General features: G+C 25.0%; 5 protein-coding genes across 9 annotated transcripts; 2 read left to right on the top strand and 3 right to left on the bottom strand.

The window, feature by feature from the left end:
• Positions 1-260: 260 nt before the first annotated feature.
• On the bottom strand, positions 261-2036 carry LOC122511311 (coiled-coil domain-containing protein 174). The gene has a single exon (XM_043626469.1). It carries the CDS (start codon positions 1913-1915, stop codon positions 368-370), a length of 1548 nt encoding a protein of 515 aa, XP_043482404.1. The 5' UTR covers positions 1916-2036; the 3' UTR covers positions 261-367.
• A 241-nt stretch (positions 2037-2277) lies between these two features.
• LOC122511306 (eukaryotic translation initiation factor 3 subunit H) lies at positions 2278-3797 on the top strand. Its single transcript, XM_043626461.1, has 2 exons — positions 2278-2679; positions 2894-3797. The coding sequence occupies exons 1-2, from the start codon at positions 2417-2419 to the stop codon at positions 3639-3641; spliced, it is 1011 nt and encodes a 336-aa protein (XP_043482396.1). The 5' UTR covers positions 2278-2416; the 3' UTR covers positions 3642-3797.
• Positions 3798-3967: 170 nt separating this feature from the next.
• On the top strand, positions 3968-7802 carry LOC122511308 (non-structural maintenance of chromosomes element 1 homolog). Its single transcript, XM_043626464.1, has 6 exons — positions 3968-4179; positions 4448-4592; positions 4821-5016; positions 5191-5304; positions 7216-7339; positions 7522-7802. The coding sequence occupies exons 1-6, from the start codon at positions 4080-4082 to the stop codon at positions 7617-7619; spliced, it is 777 nt and encodes a 258-aa protein (XP_043482399.1). The 5' UTR covers positions 3968-4079; the 3' UTR covers positions 7620-7802.
• A 295-nt stretch (positions 7803-8097) lies between these two features.
• LOC122511307 (inositol oxygenase) lies at positions 8098-12576 on the bottom strand. The gene is made up of 6 exons (XM_043626462.1): positions 12420-12576; positions 11282-11465; positions 8958-9166; positions 8724-8860; positions 8346-8576; positions 8098-8263 (listed from the first exon to the last, which is right to left on the bottom strand). The coding sequence occupies exons 1-6, from the start codon at positions 12435-12437 to the stop codon at positions 8155-8157; spliced, it is 888 nt and encodes a 295-aa protein (XP_043482397.1). The 5' UTR covers positions 12438-12576; the 3' UTR covers positions 8098-8154.
• A 1274-nt stretch (positions 12577-13850) lies between these two features.
• On the bottom strand, positions 13851-25327 carry LOC122511304 (splicing factor, suppressor of white-apricot homolog). Of its 5 annotated transcripts, none has more exons than XM_043626457.1 (8): positions 25079-25327; positions 22580-22749; positions 22279-22481; positions 21652-21874; positions 21233-21333; positions 20984-21151; positions 17148-18445; positions 13851-14288 (listed from the first exon to the last, which is right to left on the bottom strand). In XM_043626457.1, the coding sequence occupies exons 1-8, from the start codon at positions 25270-25272 to the stop codon at positions 14129-14131; spliced, it is 2517 nt and encodes an 838-aa protein (XP_043482392.1). In that variant the 5' UTR covers positions 25273-25327; the 3' UTR covers positions 13851-14128. The 5 variants fall into 5 exon arrangements, with proteins under 5 accessions (XP_043482392.1, XP_043482394.1, XP_043482391.1 ...); XM_043626459.1 differs by having other exon boundaries at positions 17148-18427; XM_043626456.1 differs by having other exon boundaries at positions 13852-14288; positions 21233-21336; positions 25079-25326.
• Positions 25328-25464: the final 137 nt, after the last annotated feature.

Raw genomic sequence — 25464 nt, 5'->3', positions numbered from 1 at the left:
TCAAAATTTTCAGTTAAAATTATCAAAAACTCCATTATTTTTAAGAATATTGAAAGTAAATTCTTAAAAACAATTCAATTATTTTAAAGAATTTAAAAAAAAAGTTCTAATTACATTTTCTCGAAAGAATTCAATTATTGGAGAGATTGTCGATAAAATTCTTGAAATTAATAAATTCAATTATTTTCAAATTTTTTTTAGAAATACTTTACAAGAATTCAATGATTTTAAGTAAATTAATTAAAAAATTTTAAACATTTAAAAGAAAAATTATTTAAAAAGTTAGGAACCAAAAAAGTAAACAGCAACTAAAACTTCAAACTGCGAACAGATTATCGGAATAACAACGATTATTAATTATAAATTTTTAACTCTTCTCATTTTCTTCGAATTTTGCTCTTAAATATTTAAGACCTGCCTCAATGCTATTCGAATCGATAGGTGGAATTTTCGTTTTGGAATTAGTAAGAAAAGAATTGGAAGTCGATTCCTTGGGCGAAGGAGGTAAGGGAATTGTTGACAGGGGAGGATTTGGTGGTAATGGAATAAATGCTGGCATTGGACCAATTATTTCGGAATCATCACTGTCCTCATCTTGATGTTCACTGACTAATGGCACAGGTGGAATTTCGGTAGAATTTTGAGAACGCTGAGAATTCTGCCTATAAATGTCACTATTATTTTTCGTAACGAGAACTCCTGCTCTTTTGAAATTATCATAATTTGGTGCGAATTCATTTATTCTGTCCCTTCTTCTCTTATGAACCCATTCTTCTTGAGACATTTCCCTCCAGGGGGGACGTTTTCCTAAAAGTTCACCAAAAGCCTTCACTTTGTCCTCAATAATCGCTAAACTGTTCACTTCACTAGATTCTTTTTTATTTTCACCAATATTTTTGTCTTTACTTTCCGAAGAATTTCCTGTCTCGACAGGATTTAAATTATCAACGTCTGAATTTTTTACACTTTTATTATCCTCCTCTTCTGGTAATTCCGGTGGTAGACCTGCTCGAATTCGTTGTCGAATTCTAGCCACTTTTAGACGATTTTGTTCCATTTTTTGCCTCATCTCTTTTAAATTTTGCATTTCCTGTTGCTTCTGCTCCGTTTCCTTGCGTAATTTCTCGAGATTCTGCTGTTGCTTGGCTCTTTGCTCTTCATCGATGGAAAAATTGTAATAACCAACACCGTGAGTACGAGCTTCGTCGAATAATACATCTTGATAGTAGATATTGTCCTTATTCGTGAGTCTATTTGTCTGCTCTTCCCATTTTTTCCTCATTATTTCAATTTCCGGTTCTAGTTGCGGAGCTTCTGGTTGAATTTCAACTTCCGGTGGTGGTTTTTCCACGATAGGTTCCTTGGAAATTTGTTGTTTTAAAAGATTGTCCTTGTCCTGCATTTTTGGTAGATCTTCTCGCAAACACTTTCTTGTTCGGCCAAAACAATCTTTGTATTCAACAAAATTATCGTCTGAATCGTAATTTTGTTCTGGAAATTCGTCTTCTTTGTCCTCGTCAATTTCACTTTCTTTTTTTTCATATTTACTTCTTTTTCTAAATTCTTCTTCATCTGAATTTTCTGATTCAGTTTCTGATTTATTGCCAAAGTCAACAAGATAAAGATCGTTTTTATTTCGGGGAGAATTTTTTAATTTATCGTACAATTTTGATTTTGCCTCCAACATCAATTTTGACTTTTTGAGTAAATTAATGTCTTCTATTTCGATTATTTTAGGTGTTTTTTCCTTTTCCTTGGGAATTTTTATCTCTTTTACCTTTGGTTTATGTTTTGGAACATTTTGCGTTGGGGTTTTATTTTTTAATTCCTGTGCTTCTAGACGTTTGCGTAAAAGTTCTGCTTTTAGACCAACAATCGACGAATAGTCTGCAGTTATTTTACTCGGTCCGTTCATTATTTATTTTTCTTAATTTCCTTTAAAAGAATTTTGTTTTTGACACTTGAAAATAGACAAATTTTTGATGTTTGACGTTTTGATTTTTAGGTTATGTTCACTAGCAGACGGCCAAGTGACTAAAGCCTGATTCACAAGTTTTTTCTCCCTGTCCGAGAGAGTAATTTATTTAAAAGAAATCGATTTTTTTCTTTTGTTTAAAAAACTATTTTAGTAGATACCTTATTTTTTCCTAATTCTTCAAACTTTAAGTATTTAAATAACTTTTAACATGTTTTTTTTAAATAAAATTTTGTAGTTGTAGTTCAACGCTCTTGTCAGTAGAGGGCACGAATTTTTTTTCATCAGTTTCGCGTCTATGTTGCATTCTCATCGTCGTTCTTTGCGAAAAGGTTAGCTGTTTGCATATTGTTGAAAAACGTGGCTTTAAATAACTGTCATTAGAGTAAAATAGCAAATTTAATTTATTGTGCAAAAAAAGTTAAAATAAATTCAGCAAACATGGCAACAAGAGGCCAATCCCGGAGAATACCCGAATCGGAACCACGAATTGATTATGTACAGTGCCATGGATTAGTGATTATGAAAATGGTGAAGCATTGTCATGAAGAATCACTGAGCAACATGGATGTTTCTCAGGGTGCTCTTCTGGGTCTTGTTGTACAAAACCGACTTGAAATCACTAACTGCTTCCCTTTTCCAAAGAGCGAAGATCTCATGGATGAGGAGGAATACCAACTTAGTATGATGAGAAGACTAAGAAGGTTAATCATTATTCCCTTTAAATTGTTGATAAATTAACAAGAATTGTTCATTAATGAATTCTCATGAATTGAAATAAATATTTATTAATAAATTATCATTAATTACTATTACTTAATTGTTTATACTAAATATAAATACTAAATTGTTTCGAATAGTAACTTTAGTAAATAAATAAAAATTGAAATATTAATTAAGCAAATTATTAATTTTCAGAGTCAACGTTGATCATTTCCATGTCGGATGGTACCAAAGCGCAGATGTCGGCAATTTTCTAAACATGTCCCTGTTGGAATCACAGTATCATTATCAGACTTCAATCGAGGAATCCGTGGTTGTTATCTACGACACTGCAAAATCTGCCCGAGGTTTCTTGACTCTAAAAGCTTATCGTCTCACTCCACAAGCAATTCAAATGTACAAGGAAGGTGAATTCACACCAGAAGCTCTGCGTACATTGAAAATCGGTTACGAGTCACTCTTCGTTGAGCTTCCAATTATCGTGAAAAACAGTAATTTAACCAATGTCATGATGTCCGAAGTGGAGGAAATGATACCCGAGGAACAGGGCACGAAACATTTGGATCTTGGCACTGCAACGGTCCTTGAAAATCAATTACGTTGCCTAATGGATCGTGTTGATGAACTCAATCAGGAGGCAATTAAATTCAATAGATATCAGAGTTTGGTGATTCGTCAGCAGCAGGATAAGAATAGACTTTTATTGAAGAGAGCTCAGGAGAATGCTGCCCGTGCCGCTAAGGACGAACCACTTCTTCCTGATGACGATATTAATAAATTAATAAGACCACTACCAGTTCCGGCGCGATTAAATCCAATGATCGTTGCTGGACAAATCAATACTTACACACAACATATTTCCCAATTCTGCTCACAAAGCTTAGCTAAACTTTATATCACTCAAAGTCTCCAATCTGCCAAGGAATCAAAATCAACAAATTAAAATTGTTTCAATTTTTACTAGGACGACTTTTTTTGTATTAAAAAAAAAAATAATCTACAAACTGAAAAGCGAATTCGTTTAATTAAATAAAAAGAATTGTCTTTAAATAAATCATTTGATATAAATATGAAATAAATGTGTTTTTGATCATTTGAACCTTGTTTGAACTTTTTTCGTATTTACTAAACCAAAATTTACAGAAAATGAAAAATATTCTATTTTTACAACATTGAATTATTTTCAATTATTATAAGTAAATTTTAGTTCTCGCTATAATTTGAATTTGGCGCGGTTTGTTATTGAATTCGCTTTTCAGTTTTATAAGGTTGGTAGAATTGGTGTTATTTTGTTTTCGCGGACTTTTGTGTATTGTGCTTTTGTTATTGTTTGCTTTTAATTAAAAATCAATTGTCTTTTTGCTAGAGATTATTGAAAAAAATGGAATATTCAAAGAAACATAAAGCTTTTTTACAAGTCTTTTTACAAAATGGAATTATCTCCGCCCATGAAGCTCGTGGAATAGCAGTAAAAATATTTGGTAATCCTAACCTATAAATATAGAAAATAAAATGTTTTTTTATTTATTGATACAAAAGAAATAATTAGAAATATATTGTTATCAAATTTATAAGTATCTTGAATTATTTTGTACACTTCAATTATTTATTTATACAAAGTCTTATTTATAAACTTTATAAAATAACAATTTTTAGATATTTGTTTAGTAAAGTTTCATTTCTTAGTTCATAGTTTCTATTTCTTTTTTCCGTGTTTATATTATTTAATAGATATTTCGTAATTTTCAGATAACACTGATACCGTTGATTCTCATGCTCTTCTCATTAATATACAATTACAAATTGTAAACATGGCATTAAAATCGGTTAAATGTGAACACACCGGCGAAGAATTCTGGGTGCTTGTTAGCACTATTCTTGATGATTCGACAAAGTAATTTTGTATTTTTATTAAATTGAATCGATAAATGTAAACTTTTATATCAACTGGAATATTTAAATTTAAATTCCAATTTTAATATTTTCTGCATTAGTACCTACAGATATCTAATATTCTATATTATAGTAAATAAATATATATTTATTTATTATAATAATCTAGAATATTTGCTATAATTAAATATATTAAATAATATTTAATTGCTAAAAAAAATGTTTTCAGATTTCAACAAGAATATACTCATGCTCAATTGGAATTGTTGAGAAAAATATACGCTGAGATAATTACTTCTGCGACGAAAAGCGTTTCTGGAACCGATTGCTTAAATTTCTGCACGACCTTAGAAAACCGATTAAGTAAACATGACGGTGAAGATTTTTTGAATGAAATGATTGCCAAACAATGGCTTTATTGTTCGGTAAATTTTTAATCTTCATATAATTTTCTAAAATTATATTAAATTTAAATTATATTCAATTACATTAAAAATAATCTTTTTAAATAGTTTTTCTAATTTAATCATTTAATTTCTTAATTTTTAATTTATATATAATTTTCTAATTTACTTTATTGTAACAATTGCTAATTTCAGAACGGAATATTCTACATGGGAGCGAGGAGTATTGCTGAACAGTTGCTTTATTTTAAATCAACTTATGACGATGCTTTAGCGAACTGCGTGCTCTGCAAGCAAGTTATATTTTACGTAAGTAGAGTAAATTTCTGGTAATTTAAAAAAATGGTAATATTAAAATTATCAACTACATTAAAATTTTAATTAAAAATTCTGAAAATAATTGAATTTTATGATCAATTTCTTTCAAGTTTTTAAAATAATCGTGTTTATTATTTTTTTGAAAATAATTGAATTGTTTCGAAGGCAGAGCTCAAACTAGGTCCGTAAATCCCGTAAAAGTCCGTAACTTTGCTTGAAGTACGTAAAAGTCCGGTTTTTTGAAAAAAAATCCGTAATTTGATTAAAAAAGGATGAAAAGTTCGAAAATTGTACGATATAATTTGGATAATTTTAAAGAAATTACAAATGATTTTAGAAATCCAATTATTTTCAAAAGTAATAAAATTCTTCGCAGAAATTCAATTACTTATGTTAAAAAATTTTTAAAAATTCTCGTCAAAATTTCAATTATCAATGATTTTTAATAGGTATCTACTATTTTAATAAAATTTTCCAAAAGAATTCAATTTAAAAAAAAATTTAATAAAATTCTACACAAACTTTTAATTATTTTCAAAAAATAATAAAAATTTCACAGGAATTTCATTATTTACAAATTTTTTTTATAAATTTTTTCGCAATCATTGAATTATTTTCGTAAATAATAAAATTTTTACGGGGATTCAATTATTTTTGTAAATAATAAAATTCTTTTTAGGAATTCAATTATTTTCATAATTAATAAAACTGATTGCAGAATTTTAATTATTTTTAATACAATTTTAATCAAATTTCTTGAAAAAATTCTTAAAAATTTTATTAAAATTCATTAAAGGAATTCAATTATTTAAAAATTTATTGATACAATTCTTTATGAGAATTCAATTTTTAGAAACATGCAATTATTCAATAAATTATTTATTTGCATGTTATTTGTATTTAAATAATTGAATTCTAGTAGAATTTTCTAAAAAAAAATTGATTTAAAAATTAATTTCAGTTAAAATTTTAGATAATTGAATATTGAAAGCAATATAGCGTGAATTTTTAAAAATAATTGAATTTTGAAATTAATTTTTTTGAAAAAGTTTAATTGAATTTTTTTAATATTATGTTGAGTTTTTATTTTCTAATATTTATATAATTGAAGAATTTACGAATAATTGAAATTTTGGTAAAATTGAATTTTGTAAACAAATGGATTTGAAAATTGTCAATGAACTTTTTCGAAAATTATTAAAAATAATTGACTTTTAAGGAAGAATTTTAGTTAAAAATTCTTGTAAATAATAATTGAATTGTAAATGATTTTATCACTCGGTCATCTTTAATTATTATAAAACATGAAGATATCGATAACTTCGATTCGAAGACTCGGAGTGATCGATTTCTTCATGTTTTATAGTTATGAAAAATTTAATTTATAGTTTTAAGTAAAATGTTCTCTTAATTTTTTTCATTTTTGGTCCGTAAAGTTGCGTATTTTTAAAATACTTTCACTGCTTCGAGCTCTGCGAAGGATTTTTAAAAATTTTAGAAAATAATTGTATTATTTTGTTCGTGAAATTTTATTAAAATTTTGTTTAAAAACAATTGAATTTTTGCAAAAAAATTTACTAATTTGTAAAAATAATTGAATTCTTACGAAGACTGTTATTATTTATGAAAATAATTTAATTCTTGGGAAGAATTTTATTAAAAGTTTTGAAATTAATATCTAAACATGAATAATTAATTAGTAAATTAGTTAATAATTGAATTTTTTTAAGTTTGAATCTGTAATTATTCAAAAATTCATATTTGAAAATAAAAAATGTTGTAATTTGCATAATAATAATAATAAATTGAAATATCACGTTCCGCGCGTAACATTTGCTAGTTAATTAATAATTAATAATTCTATTAATTATGAAAATATAATAATTGGGATTATTTTAACAGGGCCATACCTGCCAGGAATGCAATCATATCATTCACAATCACTGTCTTTTCAATTACGCCCGAATACAAAAGCCATTAAAGTGTCCTCAGTGTTCTAAACCAATGCCTGATGTAGAAATCGAAGGTATGATTTATGAAATTATATTTTAAAAGTGTATAAAAATGATTTTAAAAATATGAAAATATATAAAAATGTTTTTATTAGGTACCTATTGTATTTACATTTTTTCAGCTTTTTAATTATTCTTTTTCTAAAAAGTTCCTATTCTCTAATTTTTAATTTTCTATTTTCTATTCAATTTTCAGATACACAAGATGTTACTAATGATGATAGTATGGAAGTGAGTCAGGACCAGACTCAAAACGTAAGTCAAACAAAGAAAAAACGTAGCAGACGTCACTGATATTATCAGTTTATTAAAAAAAAAAAAGTGTTTTATTTTACGAAAAAAAAAGAATGTAAATGATGAGTATATATTTTAAGTTATCAGTATTCTAAATAAGTGATGTAAATTTAAAACCATATATTTGTTATAAAAGAGAATATGTTTCATAACTTAGGTCTATATTAAAGTGAATTTTTATAATTTTGCTTAATTATTGATTGACAAGAAAAAAAAACTCGCAGAGGTAAATGTTTGATTATTTTATTTCTATTTGCTTATTTTGTCATTTTTATTTTATTTTATATTACATTCTTTTAACTATTTTGTATATTGTGCAGATTTTTTTTTTTATTTTATATTACATTCTTTTAACTGTTTTGTATATTGTGCAGATTTTTTTTTATTTTATATTACATTCTTTTAACTATTTTGTATATTGTGCAGCTTTGTTTTTTTTAAATTTTTTTTATTTAATTTGCTTCTAATCAACTATTCACTTCTTTTATTTTTAAAACGAAAATAAAAATTAGTTTTCAGTACAGTTCCAAATTTTTCACCATTCCAAGACTCCGGGCATATATTTATTAATTAGACTTTCATAATAAGGCCATAATTCCTCAATGTCAGGTACGTTCTCGTTCTTCGTGTATAAATCGAATTTGCTGCAGAAGGAAATATTTTTTTCGTAAGTGATAATTTTTTATAGCTAAAACTAAATGTACTAAAATTTTAATTGTATCTTACTTGAATTCTAAAATCCATTTCAGTTTTTCCAAGTCAGAAGATGTGCAGAAATGCATATAATCACCTCCTGCGTGCCATGGATAAAATGAATGATAGCGAATCATCGCCAAACCTTCGTCGGGAATTTTACACTTATTGTGCTTCATTACTTGATACAAATATTCGTCGTGACCCCAGGACATCAGCAGTTTGTCGAGTCCGCATTTAGGTTTGTAAATTCCATACTTTGTGCTTAAAAAAAATAATTGAATAAAAATTGCAGTAAATTCTATTTTGGACTTTAAAAAAAACAGAAATAAAAGTAAATTGCATAACTTTTGCTTTTAAAAAAACAAAAGTTCATAGGGAAGAAAATTTTTTTTGTAAATTTAAACTCACTTATAGCGACTGTCCTTTCCGTCTGGATTATCCTCGAAGCTTGTTTCTCTGTAAACAATTGAGTTACCCCAAGCACATCCAACCGGAAATGTATCGCCTACAACGGCCCATTGCGGTTCTCCGTAAAAGGCCATGACCTGGATATTTACAAAAAATAATTCTTCTTTTTTTCTATGTTTTAGATTGATTTTTCGTGGAGGAATGGTTTTATTTCAACAGTGAATTATTGTATACCTTGCCAACATCATGAATCAGTCCTGTGAGATGAAACCAATCTAAATCTGGATGTACCTCTCTTATACCTTCTGCCGTTTGAAAAGCGTGAATAATATTTGGTAAGTCAATGTCAGGATCACTTTCGTCAACCAAATCGTTTAATTTGATTAGAGCGTCTTTTATGGACATCTTGAATTTATTAAATTTTAGCCATTCGAACATTCGAGCTGCAAATGTTTTTGAATATTTTCAGCATTTTTCTTTTTAACTTTTTGAAAATAATGAAAATAAATTCATTTTTAATTAACTATTTATAATCGTATATCAATAATCACTGTACTCCTGTAATTTGTTCGCAATTTGAAGTTAGTTGATTGCATTTTTGTTTCCTAACTTTTTTAATAATGTCTCTTTTTAAATCTTGAATTTTAAAATTAATGTTTTGTCAATCATTGAATTCTTTCGAAGAACTTTATAAAAATTATTGAAGATAATTAAATTCTTTCGAGAAATTTCATTAAAATTGTATTGAAAATAAATTAATTCTTCCGAAGAATTTTATTATTTATTAAAATAATTGAATTAAATTTTATTGAAAATTTCTTTGAAATTTTTTAAATAATAGAGTTTTTTAACAATTGTAATTACAAATAATTTTATTAAAATTATTACTTCCTCATAGAGGAAGTATTTATAAAAAATTAAATACTTTTGAACTATTTTATTAGAGTGTTCGTAAATAATTAAATTCTTCTGAAGAATTTCTTTAAGTTTTTTTAAAATAATATTTTGTTTAATAATCGTGTACTTATACTAAAATTTCTATTAAAAATTTAATTATTGATTTTTGTAAAAACATTTTTTAGAAATAATTGAATTTGTCCAGAATTTTATTACAATTTTTGGAAATAATTGAATCCTTTCGAGAAATTTTATTAAAATTGTATTAAAAATAGTTGAATTCTTGAAAAGAATTTTATTATTTATGAAAATAATTGAATTTTTCTAAAGAATTTTACTATTTACAAAAATAATTTAATTCTTTCGAAACATTTTTTAACAAATTTTAAAAAATAATTGAATTTTTGAAAAGAATTTTATTATTTATAAAACTAATTCAATTGTATCGAAGAATTTTATTAAAATTTCCGAAAATAATTGAATTCTTCCGAAGAATTTTATTATTTATTAAAATAATTAAATTGTCGCCAAGAATTTTATTAAAATTGTTGAAAAAAATTTAATTGTATTTGAAGAATTTCTTTGAATTTTTTTAAAATAATGGAGTTTTTTATAATTTTAATTGAAAATTTTTTTGAAATTTTTGAAATAATAGGGTTTTTTAATAATTGTAATTAATAATTTTATTAAAATTATTGATAGAAAATTAAATATTTTTGAACTATTTTATTAGAGTGTTTGTAAGTAATTAAATTCTTTTAAAGAATTTCTTTAAGATTTTGAAAATAATATTTTGTTTAAAATAAGTTTAATTAAAAATTATCAAAATAATTAAATTTTACTAAGACTTTCTTTTAACTTTTAAAAGTAATCGTGAATAATAAAATTTCTATTAAAAATTTAATTATTAACTTTTGTGAAAACTGTTTTTAGAAATAATTGAATATTTTTCAGAATTTTATTACAATTTTTAAAAATAATTGAATCTTTTAGAGAAATTTTAATAAAATTGTTATTGAAAATAGTTAAATTTCTGAAAAGAATTTTATGTTTTATAAAAATAATTGAATTTTTCTAAAGAATTTTACTATTTACAAAAATAATTTAATTCTTTCGAAACATTTTTTAACAAAAATTAAAAAAAATAATTGAATTTTTGAAAAGAATTTTATTTTTTATAAAAATAGTTCAATTTTTGCGAAGAATGTTACTATTTATAAAAATAATTTAATTGTTTCAAAAAATTTTATTAAAATTTTCAAAAATAAATGAATTTTTTCGATGAAATTTTATTATAATTTTTTAAAGTAATTGAATTCTTCCGAATAATTTTAATGAAAGAATTAATAAAAAATAGATAAATAAAAAATTATTGATCTCAATAAGTGAATTTTTAAAATTTTGAATCTAAAATTATTAAAAATATAAAGTTGACATTTGAAAATAAAAGATTTTGTAATTATTTTAATGTTTTTGAAAATATTTATCTTGGTCTACATATATTTACTTATAAACAATGTTGTTTATTAAGGAGAATAAAGAAAAAAGAATAAAAATAAAATTAATAAAAAATGTTTATTAAGAACAAAATTAAGAAAATTATTTTCGTTATTTTCTGCTTGTAAATAGAATATTTTGTTTTTTTTCGAATAGTCACTTACAACGAACAAAATCGACAGTTTGATACGTATGCATGTGTAAATACGTTTTTCGCACACGTTCCTTAATTGGATCGTCAGCATCTTCATCGTAATTTCTGAATTCATTTTTCAATTTTCCAGCGTAAATTGGCTCTGGACGAAGTTTGTCTGAAGGATCCAGAAGCGAAGGTGCTTGAGAATGAGGCTGAGAAAAATTTATTACATTTCAATGAACTTCATAGTCTAGGAGAATAGAATTTTTTTCAAACGAGAAGCATTGGAATCTCTTAAGGTGAGAATCTCATTTTATATTTAATTTAATTAATCGACTCAACGCAGGAATTTCTAATTCAATCATTAAAAATTTCTAATCTTTCGTTTCCAAAAATATTTTTTAATATTATTATATTAAATAATAAATAAATAATAAATAATTAATAATTAATTCGATTCAGTTTCTAATACTTAACAGAGCGTTGCTCTTTTTTATTTTGCTTTTTTCAAAGACGTAGGAAAAAAATTGACAAAAGAGATTTAATAAAGATTGATTGATTCGGTGTTTGAGTTTCGATTGTTAAAAAGGCGAATGCTTTATTGTTTATTAATTTTTTTTGTTAATTTTTTTATTTGTTCTTTTTTTATTTATTAATTTTATCATTTATTCGTTTTATTATTTATCCGTTTTATTATTTATTAATTTTATTATTTATTCTTTTTATTGTTTATTCGTTTTATTATTTATTCGTTTTATTGTTTATTAATTTTATTATTTATTAATTTATTCATTTTTGTTAATTGTTAATAATATTTATTAATTTTCTTTATTAAGAAAATTAATTCTTATTTTTAAATAGAGTATTCAACGAACGTAAAATAAAAACAAACTAATTGAATAAATGAACTCTGATAAAAATAATAATTTTTACTTTTTCAATTTTCAAAATATTTCAAATATTTTATTATAAAAAAAATTCGCAAATTATTCAGAGAATTTTTTTATTATTTATTTTTATTATTATTTATTATAATAATAAAAATAAACAATAAATTCTCAGAAAATATTTTTAAATAATTTATTTAATAAATTAAATTTGATATTAAGTGTAAAAATTATTTTTGAATTGACTTTCGCTTGATTCAAAGTAGAATTGAGACTTACAATTATTTTGGCAGCCATTCTTATCAAATTGTAACGTTTTCGAAAGACTGCACAGAACTGACTGAGTAAATTGCATTATAAGTTGATCTTATAAATCTTTGATAAGTCACCTCTTGACCCTAGCTGGGACACTCTGCTCTCAGATATGTAAGATTCGTTGTCTTGTATACTATATCTTACTATACCGCAATTAATTATTTTATTACTCCATTAAACTTATTAAATCGAAGAGAGAAAAAGAAATAATCAGTCACGGTCTCCTGCAAATTATATTGCACAAGATCTCAAATTTTTTTTCTTAACATTAAGAAATTTGTATTTACTTCAAATCGATGTGGACTTTCTTGTCTCATTCTTTTGATGAGTGTAAAATTTCTAAAAATTTTAATTTTTTACTATTTGATCAAAATAGGTATTGAAAAATGAATAAAATCGGAATTTTATTAATATTTACCATGAAAATAATATTATTTATTAAAAAATTTTAATTCTTGACAAAAATTTCTCTTTCTTAAAAATTTATTTAAAAGTTGAAAGTAAATAAATTGAAAACTTTATTAATTAAAATGTTTACTAATAAGACAGTTTACATTTTATTGTTTTATCAGTGAAAATACGGATTATCTTTAAGCACGCAATAAGTGCCAAATAGAAAACTTTTCCAATTTATGATAACTAATTTTCTATTATGGAAATTTTTCTTGTTTGAAATTCTCAAAATGTTGTTGATTTCTGAATTTTCTTTCAAAATTGCTCTTTAAAAGCAGCATTAATTTTTTTTTCTAAATTAATATTAAAATACTAAAATTTCTATTTTACATTATAAATAAAATATTCTATGGAAAATAGTAAGGAATAAATTTTTAAAAATCTGGAATATTCCAATGTGATAACCTTCTGCTTTTGTTACGTAACAAAATATTTCCTAATGGTAATAATTATACAAAGACTCCATACATGTAAAATGGACAATCTACAAGAGTAGTTACTCTTTTCTCTGATAAAAAGAAATATAATAATCAAAGACGTAATTTCATATTAATTATGTTATAATAATAAAGAAGTGCTTCAATAGTATTGCGGATGAAAATGAATGAACATAAATTATAAATTAATGAATAACTTGTCAATAAAATGATATCTATTAACATTGACCGTCAAAATAAGACCTTCACTTTATGGTAATTTTAAACGTTCGCTAAATATAAACAGTTCTTTCATAAAATTATTTTTTCTCATTAAGCAGATAATTTTTATCAATAGATTAACAATGTATTCTTCAAAAGATTATCCGAATTTTATCGCAATTAGAAGATATGATAAAAATTTCGATTGAATAATTAATTTACAAATGCAAATTTCTCGGTATTGGAAAAGAGAAGAAAAATTCTAACAAAGAAATTATTTTTCAATTATTTTATTGCAAATAGTTTTATTTATAATGTACACTATTTTCAAGAATAAATAATTTCAAGAGTAGTTTCTTTTTTCTATTTTAAGAAATTAAGAACATAGCATTCTCTTCAGGTGGTTATTGTTTTTTTTTAAACAAACTAAAAGATATTGTTTTTAAAATTCGTTCCTTGAATTTGACGGAATTGTATATAAAGTTATTAATTAGTTGTTCTGTAATTTACATATATGTATAAAGTTTATGTACAATGTTGAAATTACAAAAATACTTATCTATCTTTTCAGATAAGTAACTTTTATGGTGAACTGGATAATGAATTACTTGAACTACTTCCTTTTCGTTGATTTTTTGAGCTTTGGTGATGTCTGTGGGGACTTCTCGATCGACTTCGATGCCTCGACAATTTTTTACTTTTTTTCGACTTGTGGGACCAGGATCTGCTTGGACTGTCGTAACTAAACGGAAAGAAAAGAGAAAGAAATTAGAATTTTTTCGAAAGTAATTTTTATCCAGGTAAGTAATAAGGTAATTCAAAGTAACTAAAAAGAAGGTAATTCAGAGTAACTGTAATTAATATTGACGAATATTTTCAATTATTTAGGATTCGAATTTTTACTTTCGAATTTTTTTATTTTTCTTTGAAGTAGTAACTTCAAAGAAGGTAATTCAGAGTAACTGTAATTAATATTGACGAATATTTTCAATTATTTAGGATTCGAATTTTTACATGAATATATAAAATTACTTTTTCGAGTTGCTACAAAATTTGATTTTATTTTTTCCTGACATTTTCCCGAATCTCAGAAAGAATTTCGACCTTTTCCCTGATCCTAAAGAATATTCTTGTTCATTCTAAAAATGATCAGATACACAAGAAAATGTTTGTAATATTGTGAATGTCTTTTGTAATTGTAAAATTTTTCCAAACAAATATTAATTTTAGTGAGATCTTATTAATAACAAAATAGGATCTCACTAAAATTACAAATCCAAACAAAATAACATCGTAATAAATATTAATTTTTTAAGACAAATATTTAATTATTTTTTTAATTATTTTTCCATAGAAATTGAGATTTTCAAAAATTTTCCCCAAAATTATTTTCAATTCAGTGATTTTTTTTTAGAATTTTTAACTGATATTTTTCTCTAAATCAATTAATGATTTTTTCAGAAAGTTCTTTAAGAATTCAATTATTCAAAGAAAAAGGAAAGATCAAATAAAATATTTCTGAAATTCTGTAGTTTATTTACTTTTATGAAATTTCAATTATTCAAAACTGTTTTAATTAAATATGTATTAAAAAACTCAATTAATTTCAAAAATATTTTAATAACAATTTTTCAAAAAACTTTTTTCCAAAAAATTTTTTTTTTTTGGGAACTTGTAAATAAAATTTTTTACACTCAAATTTTCTGAAATTTCAATTTGAAACCTTTTGAAATTCAATTATATATACAAAATTATAAACGCAACTGTAATAAAATTAAATTATTTTTGGAATTTTTAAATAGAATTTATTAAATATTTAAAAAAAATTATTAAATTCAAATTTTCTACAATTTCAATTTGAAACCTTTTGAAATTCAATTCTTCTGAGAAATTGTATTAAGATTATATTAAAACTAATAATTGAACTCATGCGAAGAATTTTATTATTTATGAAAATATTAAAATTCTTTTCAAGAATTTTTTTAGTTAAAAAAAATTGAATTCTTTTCAAGATTTTTAATAAAATATTTGAAAATAATTACATTTTTCGAAGAATTTACTAAAAATTGTATGTAAAATAATTGAAATCTTGTGAAGAATTTTATTATTTAGAAGAATAATTGGATTCTTGCAATGAATTTTTATTACATTTTTTTTTAAATAATTGAAATCCTGTAAAGAATTTTATCCTATTTATGAAAATAATTGAATTCTCGCAACAAATTTTATTAGAATTTTTTTTTAATAATTGCATTTCCAAGAAGAAATTTATTACTTTTAAAAATAATTAAATTCTTTTGAAGAATTTCTTTAAATTTTTTGAAAATATGTTTTTTTTATAATTTTAATTTAAAAATTCTTAATTTAATTGATTTTTACGAAGAATTTCTTTAAAGATTTTAAAATAATCATATTTGTAAATGATTGTAATTAAAAATTTGATAAAAATATTTTTGAATACAATTGAATTCTTTACAGCATTTTATTAAAAATTTTTTAAATATTTTTATTCTTTGCAGAAATTATATAAAAATTGTTTTAAAATAATTGAAATCTTGTGTAGAATTTTATTAAAATTTTTATAAATAATTGAATTCTATCAAAAATGTTATTAAAAGTTTAAAAAAATAATTGAATCTTTTCGAAAAATTGTATTAAAATATTTAAAAATAATTGAATTCCCATAAAGAATTTTATTCAATTTTGTAAAAATAATTGAATTCTTATAAAAAATTCCATCAAAACTTTTCAACTAATAATTTTATTTCTTTTGAAAAATTTTAGTATTAGAAATAATTTAATTCCTGCGATGAAGTTTACTATTTATAAAAAATAGTTGAATTCCTTTGAAGAATTTTGTTATTTATAAAAAATAATTGAATTCCTCTGAAGAATTTTATTATTTATATAAAAATAATTGAATTCTTGCGCAGAATTTTATTCAATTTTTTAAAAACAATTTAATTCTCATACAAAATTTTATCAAAACTTTTCAATTAATAATTTTATTTCTATTGAAAAATGTTAGTATTGTACCTAATTGAATTCCTGCAAAGAAGTTTATTATTTATAAAAAATAATTGAATTCCTTTGAAGAAATTTATTATTTATATAATAATAATTGAATTCCTGCTAAGAATTTTATTGAAATTTAAAAAAATAATGAATAATAATTAATTAGTTAATAAGTGAATCTTAAAATTTTGAATCTGAAATTTTTTAAAGACTTGTTTTTTGTTAGTTCTTCAAGAATTAAATTGTATAAAATAAATTCAATTTCATGTTGAGTAAAGTTTAATCATTGTCAAAAATAAAAGAAATTTAAGGTCAAAGTTCAAATTTTACATGACAAACAAAAAAAAATCCAGAAGAATTAAATTTTTTCAATTTTTTCAAAAACTACGAAACACCGAATTCCTGAATTTTCTTATGATCTGTGGCAACCCTGTTTTTATATTATCAATATTTTAATTAAAAAAATTTAGTCTATTTAAATCAATTTCTAAAGTCGTAAAATTTACTTGAAAGAAAGAATAATTTCAAAAAATAAAAAAATAAAGAGAAACAGTTTATGAAGAGAAGAAATTATTATTCTTAATACCTTTTGTGCGAGACTTTTTTCTTCTTGTGCTTCTTGTGAGATCTGTGTCTATCGCGATCGGAGTAACTTCGACTTCGACTACTACTCCGACTTCTAGAGCGATGCCTCGATCTTTTGTTATTTATTTCCGCGCCTTTTATTCTATGAATCAGTGGAGTTGTAACGGGATTTGTTTGTTCTGTTTCATCGTCACGAATTGGAGACGGAACCGCTTGAACTTCTTCTAAATCAACATCCCTCTTACTCGTAATCACATTTTTCTCCATACTTTTTACATTTATTGGCGTTTGCAATTGACTTAGAAACATAGCCGCCTTCTTTTTTCGTTCCAATTGAAGTTGTTTCTCCTTCATTGAATTTGCTGCCATTCTTTCTCGAGCGGCTGCTGCCAATTTATCCTTTAATCTCTCCTCAACCATTTTCGATCTCAAGTCCTTCTGACAATCCTCTAAAATATCGTCAGTGAGATCGACAAAGTCCTTTTCGTCGATTCGAGATTTCTTTTCGAGATTGATTGTTTCTTTTTCACTTTTTGCCGAATCGTCTCCTTGTAGAGGTGAATTTGATTTAGAATTATCGTCTTTCTTTTCATCGATATCGTCGTCATCACTTTCTTCTAGTGGGAGAGCATTGCGTTTTTCGATTACTGTCGTTTCGCCTTCTTTTGGTTTCTTTATGGAAAACGAAACTGTTGTTATATTCTTACTCGCAGAGTCTTCTTTGAAACGTGTGTCGCCCTTCTTTTTGGCTTCGATCATCTTAACGCGTTTTTGCACTTCCTCCATTCGTTGTTGCTTCTTTTGTAATTCTTCCAATTTCTTTTGTTTCTCCTCTTTTAATTCCTGTTTCTGCAGGAGTTCTTCTTCGGTTAAGACTCGAGGATTGACAGCGCCTTCGTATATGGTTAATTTATGTGCATAATAGCCGTGATATTGATGTGATAATTCTAGGAAATTGAATCTTGGATCGCCTTTATTTTTCACGATTGCTTCAAAGTCGCGACCATTTTTTGCAACGTAACTCGCCATTTTGTCGATTATTATTTGAATTTCAGCTGGTGGGACGATAAAGGATGGCCTGCTCAATGGTTTTGGAGGAGTTGGTCCATAGGGAACGAGAGACGGTGGTTCTTTGAGTGGGGTTTGCACGAGATTTGCATCGCTCGAGGATGGAATTGGTGGCGCGGAGATTTGTGATGGATTATTCGTGTGGCCATTCGCTCCGTAAATTACTGGACCATGTGAATACTGTTGTGGCGCTACCGGATACGGCGGATAACCCTGTGAAAAATAGGGATGCTGTAACATAGATTAGAAGCGAAAAGCATTAAAAAAAATCGGCAAATTTAATTTTGAATTAATGTTTGAAAATTAGAAATTTAGTTTATTAAGTTAAGATAGATTAATAATTAAGATTTTCAAAAATTTCAAATTCAAACCTTTTTGAAATTGAACAACTTATAATAATAATTGAAGATGTCTACGTGATAAAATCATTATTTTATATTTTAACAATATTGTTACTGTAACTTCTTAAAAATTACTTCAATCATTTCAATTTAATTATTATTTTCTAGAAATTTCAACTAAAATTCTTCTTTAAATCAATTATTATCTATTAATAATCGTTGTATTCCTATAATCTTTTCGCAGTTTAAAGTTAGTTGTTGTTTGATTTTTTTATTTTCTAACTTTTTTAATAACTTTTCTTTTTAAATATTTAAAATTTTAAAATTAATGTACCTATTGAAAATCATTGAATTCTTGCAAAGAATTTTATCAAAAAATTGAATTCCTTCGAAGAATTTTTTTATTTTATGAAAATAATTAAATTTTTGATAAGAATTTTACTATTTACAAAAATTATTGAAATGTTTCGAAGAATTTATTAAAATTTTGGTAAATAATTGAATTGTTTTGTAGAATTTTATAGAAAAATTTGAAAATAACTAAATTCATTCGAGAAATTCAATTGAAGTTGTTTCGTAAATAATTGAACGGTTATATCATACTTTTACGGTTTCAAATTTTTTGGGAAAAATTTATTTCAAAAATAAGTAATTAAATTATTCAAACTTTTTGGGAAAATTATCTTTGGGAAAAGTTTTTTTGGGAAAAGAAATCGTTGGGAAACTTGTTTTGGGAAAAGTGTCCTACAATCAATTGAATTTCTGTAAAGAATTTTATTGACGAATATATTTAAAAATTGCATTGAAAGAAATTTAATTTTCATATAGAATTTTTTAAAAATATTTTGAGAATAATTGAATTATTCTTAGAGAATTTCATATTCTTGTTGAAATTGAATTTTTTGGAAATTTTCGAAAATAATTGAATTCTTTCGTGTAATTTGATTTAAATTGTATTAATAATTGAAATTCTGCGATGAGTTTTATTATTTATGAAAATAATTGAATTATTGTCAAGAAATTTATAAAAAATTTGTAAATAATAGAATTCCTGTAAAATTATTTTATTATTTATGAAAATAATTAAACGTTTGCGTATAGAATTTTAATAACATTTTTTTGAAATAATTGAATTTTTTAGGAAAATTTTATTAAAATAGTAGATATTTAAAATCATTGAATTTAGGAAAATGTTTGCAAATAATTGAAATTTTGTCAAGAATTTTATTAAAATTTTTGTAAATAATTGAATTTTGAAAAAGAATTTCTTTAATTTTTTTAATATAATTGAATTTCTGCGAAGAATTTTATTATTTTTGAAACTAATTGAATTTTTGCAATCATTTAAAAATTCTCCAAAATTCAAATTTTTTTTAGTGTTTTTTACTAAAATTCTTCTATAAATTCATTATTTTTAATAATTAATTAAATATACATATTTATATTGAAAAGTTTATATAATTTCAGAATAATTTAAATTTTGAAAATTTTGAAAAACTTAAATTTTTGCAAAAATTTAAGTTCTTTACAATTTCTAATAAAATTTATTCAAAATTGAAATTTTATAGAATTTTTTGAAGTTGATCTATTTGTAAAAATAATTGTAAACGCAAAGCTTTTAAAACTCAATCAATTTTGAAATATTTATAATTCTTTAGAAAATAATTCTTTTGGAAAATTTTATTAAAATATATATAATTATTGAAAATTATTGAATTGAGGAGAATTTTTTAAAGCAATTGAAACTTTACCAAGAATTGTATGAAAAATTTTGAAAATAATTTAATTTCGGAGAAGAATTTTATTACTTATAAAAATAATTGAAATTTTGACAAGAATTAAAAAAATGTTTTGAATATTTTTTATAATAATCGAATTCTTGTGAAGAATTTGATAAAAATCTTTTTTAATAATTGATTTTTTTTTACAAAAAGTTTTATGAAAATTGTATTAAATAATTGAATTCCTGTGAAAATGGTATTATTCAGGAAAATAATTTAGTATTTGCAAAGAATTTTATAAAGATTTTATTAACTGAGTTCTTTTGTAAAATTTTTTATTAAAATACTAGATATTAAAAATAATTCATTTTTTGAAATTTTTTTGAAAATAATTGAATTGTTTGAAATTTTTTTCTAATTTTTTAAATTTTTTCTAAAAACTTTATATAAATTTTAGATATTAATTTTTTATTTCAACTATTAACGAATTTAAATTAGTACGAATTCTCAAACATAGAAAAAAGTAGTTTTTAGTGACACAAATCCAAAAAAAAAAAGTACCGAAATAGTAGCAAATCCAAAGAAAGTAGTAAATAGGAGGTTTTAGTAGATACGAAACCTATTATGAAGATTATTAAGAATTTAAGACAATTACAAAAATTATAGAAGCAAATTGATAATTTTTGTTTTGTAGTTTCTTTTATTACCTGTGGAGGCATTCCTTGATAATATCCAGAAATCGGTAGTGGTGGAGCAGGAACTTCCGGCTGTGGTGGAACTTTCGACGGCGGTGGCTTTCCGGTGATTCGATTAACCAACATTGAATAAGCACAATCCGCAGAAGGTTTGTATGCAATGCTGGGTATACTCGGAGCCTGAAAAAGGAACATTTTTTAAACACTACTTTCAATTGTTAACTTTTTTTTTTTTTTTTTTATAAACTCAAAAGAACTTACGGCTTCGACTTTAGCGAAAGAAGGTGCAAGGCTGGGATGAAGATAAGGCTCGTCGTCATCTTCGTCATCCTCATCGTCATTATCATTTTGCTGATCCGCTTCTTCTAATTGGAAAAAAGAAAAGAAAAATCCTGACAAAAACAGATTTAGGTAAGTTTAAATAATACTACATTAAAATAACGCTGAACTCTCGTTTTTTTTCGTAACGTAATGCAAATACTTACGGCAATTAAAAAATAAGTGGGATCAAAGTAGATGGTTGTTAAATCCAGCATATTATTGTCATGTCAATGAGAGGGCAACCTCGATCATACACTAAATATAATTTGGTCAAAGTTCTTCTGCCACTTAAGCGGACTTGTTGAAATCGAGAAAGTTATGGTAAAATTAACCTGATAAATTAAGAATGAAATGCGTACCCGATTCTTCTTTCTCGGACTGTTTTTCTGGATTATATTGCTCGGACTTGATAGCCTCAAGGACGAGTTTGTAATACGGATGTAATGCTCCATCCACCGATAGAAATGCGAATTGTGGATTGTTTGCCTGCTTTGCCTTTATCAAAACTTCCATTTGTCCTCCTTGACGGCTTATAAATAGTGCTGTTTTCGTTATTATCGCGTGCAATTTCTGTGTATCCGGCTGTAAAAAATAATTTGTTTTACATTTCGAAATTCAATTGAAATTTAAATTATATGCATCGCAGTACTTTTTTTTCCTCAAAAAAGGTGAAAAGGGGAATTTTTTTCCTCTAAAAATCACTCAAAATGATTAGATACTAAAAAAAAATGTTCTATTACATTTATTTACGAATTTCTTTAATTGTAAAATTATTCGAAAACAGAAATAATTTAAAAAAAAAATAGTTAGATTAGTCGCATTTTGCTAGAAAAAAATCTTGGAAAAAGTCACATTTTTTCACAGAAAAGTCGAAAAAAGTCACCTTTCCTTAGAAAAATCGAAAAAAGTCGAAAAAGTCGCACAATCCGAGCCCTAAAGGGGACCAACTGTGATGCCTGAAATTATTTTTTATAAAATATTCTTACCACAGTCATGTCAGGTGGAACATTAAGTTCCGGGGGAATGATGAAAGCTTGATCGTCTTCTTGAGAGCCTTCGGATGGTTTTGGACTTTGTGAATCGTCACAAGTTGCTTTTTGATTCTCCTCATTTTCGTTGTAGTTGTAGGCGACCTGTCCATACGAATTCTCCGAATCCAACGCCTGTTGCAGCCTTTTCATTTCCTCTTCTGTGTAAAAATCATCAAATTGGAATTAAATTTCAGTTCAAATTCAATAGAAATATTTTTTCAAAATTCAAGTCGTAAATTATTATTATTATTATTACCATGATAGAGATTTTCATCCGCATCGCTTTTGTACAAGGAACGATACCGCTCCTCATCGCAGAGCTGTTCAATTTTATATTCATCCTCGGTGAGAAAGGTTCGTTGATCAAAGCCACCGGGTGGTGGTTCATAGACCCTGAGGTCGCCCAGAGCCCCGCGTCCATCGTATCTATAGACATATAACACTTCAGTTAGAGATTGAAAATATCAAACAATTAAATAATTTTAAAGCGCACTCAGCATCTGAAAATAAAGTAGAATCAACGAGAGAATCCCATCAGGACGATTCCTGTGAAATATACGAAAAATAGATTTAGTCTACGACATAAAGATATTTGGTAAATTTATATAATTAAATAGAAAAGCCTTATAGAAAGTATGGCAACTGATGGCAACATTTTTCTTTTCTTTTGTCATTGAAAACATTTTCTTTTAAAATTATTAGCAAAAATAGTCTGAAATCTCTTTAATATTGAATAAAATTTAAAGATTCATTGAAATATTAAATACAACACTAGAAATATAAAACTAATAAATTGTGTGATGCTAAACCGCTAAAAATTCCTTTAATATTATTCAACTTTTTAAATCTGATTTATTAATATTTAAAGGAATTTTCAGAAAACGATATTTAATTGAAGCGTTATACCTCAGGAACTCAGAACTGCTGAAAATAATTAACAGTTAATTTAATAAATTATTAATTAATATTAAATAAATATGTAAAATTTAATTTATTAAACTTATTGCTAGAATATTTGAGATAAAGGGTTGAAAAATACATGTAATTTGAAAATAATTGAATTCATTTGTGAATTTTATTATTCTTAAATTCCGTTTGTCCAAGTGTTCAGATAAAATATTTGTAAATTTACTTACTGATTGTTATCAGTTGACAGATAAATTCAAGTATTTTTTTTTAGATAAAATAGAGAAAAAAGAAACTATTTTTTACATGATGTGGTAAAATAACGATTATAGTAAGTGAAAAATATTGAAGAAATTTTATTCGGCAAAGCACACACAAAATTTTAGTTTATTCTTTTTTATTATTTATTTTACTTGTGTCAATTTTAATGATTCTACAAAAGAAACCGTTGAGTAAAAATTTAAATATCTTTGAAAGTACAACATTTTAAAAACACTGGATTTTCAAACGCACATTTATTCTCTGACTTCTGAACTTCTTGACAGAAATATTTAAAATTAATTATTTATACACATTTCTTGCAAAGAAGTTAGTTGTTGATTGATTTTTTTTCCTAACTTTTTAAAATTTTAATATTTTTCTTTTTAAATATTTTTAATTTTAAAATTATTAATGTATTGAAAATCATTGAATTCTTGTAAAGAATCTTGTCAAAAAATTTCAAGAGAAAAATTGAATTCCTTTGAAGAATTTTTTTATTTATGAAAATAATTGAATTCTCCCGATGAATTTTGCTAAAATTATTAAAAATCCTAATTAAATTCTATTGAAGAATTACTTTAAATTTTTTTTAAAATAATGGAGTTTCTTTAATAATTTTAATTGAAAATTTTTAAGAAGAATTTTATTAAAATTGTACTGAAAATAATTGAATTTTTTCGTCAAATTTTATTAAAATTTTGTTAAAAAAAAGAGTTGAATTTTTGCAAAAAATTTTACTATTTATAAAAATAATTGAATTCTTCCAAAGAATGTTATTTATATAAAAAAAATAATTCAATTCTTGCGAAGAATTATATTAAAAGTTTTTTAATTAAATTATTTTAAAATTTATATTTGAAAGTAAAAAATTTTGTAATTTGCGTAACAATAATTAATTTGATGAACACGTTCCGCGCGCGTATCATTTGCTAGTTTTTTTTTTATTAAATTTCGTTATTCGATTTAATTTTTTTATGAAAGAATTTGTACTGTTATTATTTTTGAGTTTTAAAAACAGAGTTTTTGTTCTATTAAAAAAGAAAATTTATTCGAGAAGTAGAGAAATCAAAGAGAAACTCAACTAATTAGAATTGTTTAATTGAAATTGAATGAATTAAAAAGATGAAAAATATTCGATGACAACATTGAACAGCGTATTTAAGAATCCAATTTAGCGTGTACCTGTCAGGAATTCAGGATGGATTCTAGAAATACATACCGTGCTGAGCGGTCAATATTTATTATGACCGTCAGCTGCCACTTGTCTCTCTACGCTGTCTCACCTTGCTGCAAGCGCCGAGGATCATCTCCGTGGGCCAGGACACGAGAGCACCTTGTATACACTCATGCAGAGCGCAATTAGCGCTTCCACACTGAGCCTCACTGCCAAAACACCTGCGGAAACCTTAAACAGTCTCCAGATTGCTTATCCGTACGTTAAAAAAGTTTGTCACACCTGTCGAGTTTGTCTAGTTTGTCATCAGTTTATCAGAATTGTTCTCAGCACAATTTTGCGCGTACATTTTCTTTTTTTAGTCAAAAATATACGTATTCTAGGTATAATGGTTTTTAGGTTATGGGAACGGACCTGTCTATCTTCAACGTGTTATCGCCCATCCAGGGTATCAAATGCTTCCCTTGATCAATCATTTTCGCCTTCTCGTCATCACGAAATAATTTGCAGCTGTACCCGAACACCAACAGCTCCTGCGGTTCCTCCTCTGTCGTTTTTTTACGCAAGATGCCAGAATCAACCATCCAACGTTGATTCTTGGACGCCATTTTTGTGTTGTTTGCAATTCGTTTGACCTTCCAAACTACATTGACGATTTGACGGCAGGTCAGGGCATCATTTTAACCGGAAATACGCCTCTTCGCGCCGGAAGTCCTTTACACCAATCATAAAAAGCGTTACAAATTATTTTTCTGCTATTACAGCAACCTCCACTGTCATTCGTTGATGAGATAATCCAT

The sequence above is a fragment of the Leptopilina heterotoma genome, unplaced genomic scaffold, assembly GCF_015476425.1.
Source record: "Leptopilina heterotoma isolate Lh14 unplaced genomic scaffold, ASM1547642v1 Lhet_81, whole genome shotgun sequence".
Lineage (NCBI taxonomy): Eukaryota > Metazoa > Arthropoda > Insecta > Hymenoptera > Figitidae > Leptopilina > Leptopilina heterotoma.
Note: the sequence above shows the minus strand (reverse complement) of the source record. Positions and strands in the feature narration are given on the sequence as shown.

Bases quoted from the DNA above. Each gene is read 5' to 3' on its own strand.
- LOC122511304 (XM_043626456.1), bottom strand. From the start codon at position 25,272: ATGGCGTCCAAGAATCAACGTTGGATGGTTGATTCTGGCATCTTGCGT. The intron at 22,750-25,078 runs GTCCGTTCCCAT...ATATGTCTATAG, and splicing joins AACACGTTGAAGATAGACAG to ATACGATGGACGCGGGGCTC. The intron at 18,446-20,983 runs GTAATAAAAGAA...TCTATGTTACAG, and splicing joins ATCAAGGAATGCCTCCACAG to CATCCCTATTTTTCACAGGG.
- LOC122511311 (XM_043626469.1), bottom strand. From the start codon at position 1,915: ATGAACGGACCGAGTAAAATAACTGCAGACTATTCGTCGATTGTTGGT.
- LOC122511307 (XM_043626462.1), bottom strand. The intron at 9,167-11,281 runs GTAAGTGACTAT...AAACATTTGCAG, and splicing joins AACTGTCGATTTTGTTCGTT to CTCGAATGTTCGAATGGCTA. The intron at 8,861-8,957 runs GTATACAATAAT...GTAAATATCCAG, and splicing joins TGATTCATGATGTTGGCAAG to GTCATGGCCTTTTACGGAGA.
- LOC122511308 (XM_043626464.1), top strand. From the start codon at position 4,080: ATGGAATATTCAAAGAAACATAAAGCTTTTTTACAAGTCTTTTTACAA. The intron at 4,593-4,820 runs GTAATTTTGTAT...AAATGTTTTCAG, and splicing joins ATTCTTGATGATTCGACAAA to ATTTCAACAAGAATATACTC. The intron at 5,017-5,190 runs GTAAATTTTTAA...TGCTAATTTCAG, and splicing joins AACAATGGCTTTATTGTTCG to AACGGAATATTCTACATGGG.
- LOC122511306 (XM_043626461.1), top strand. From the start codon at position 2,417: ATGGCAACAAGAGGCCAATCCCGGAGAATACCCGAATCGGAACCACGA. The intron at 2,680-2,893 runs GTTAATCATTAT...ATTAATTTTCAG, and splicing joins ATGATGAGAAGACTAAGAAG to AGTCAACGTTGATCATTTCC.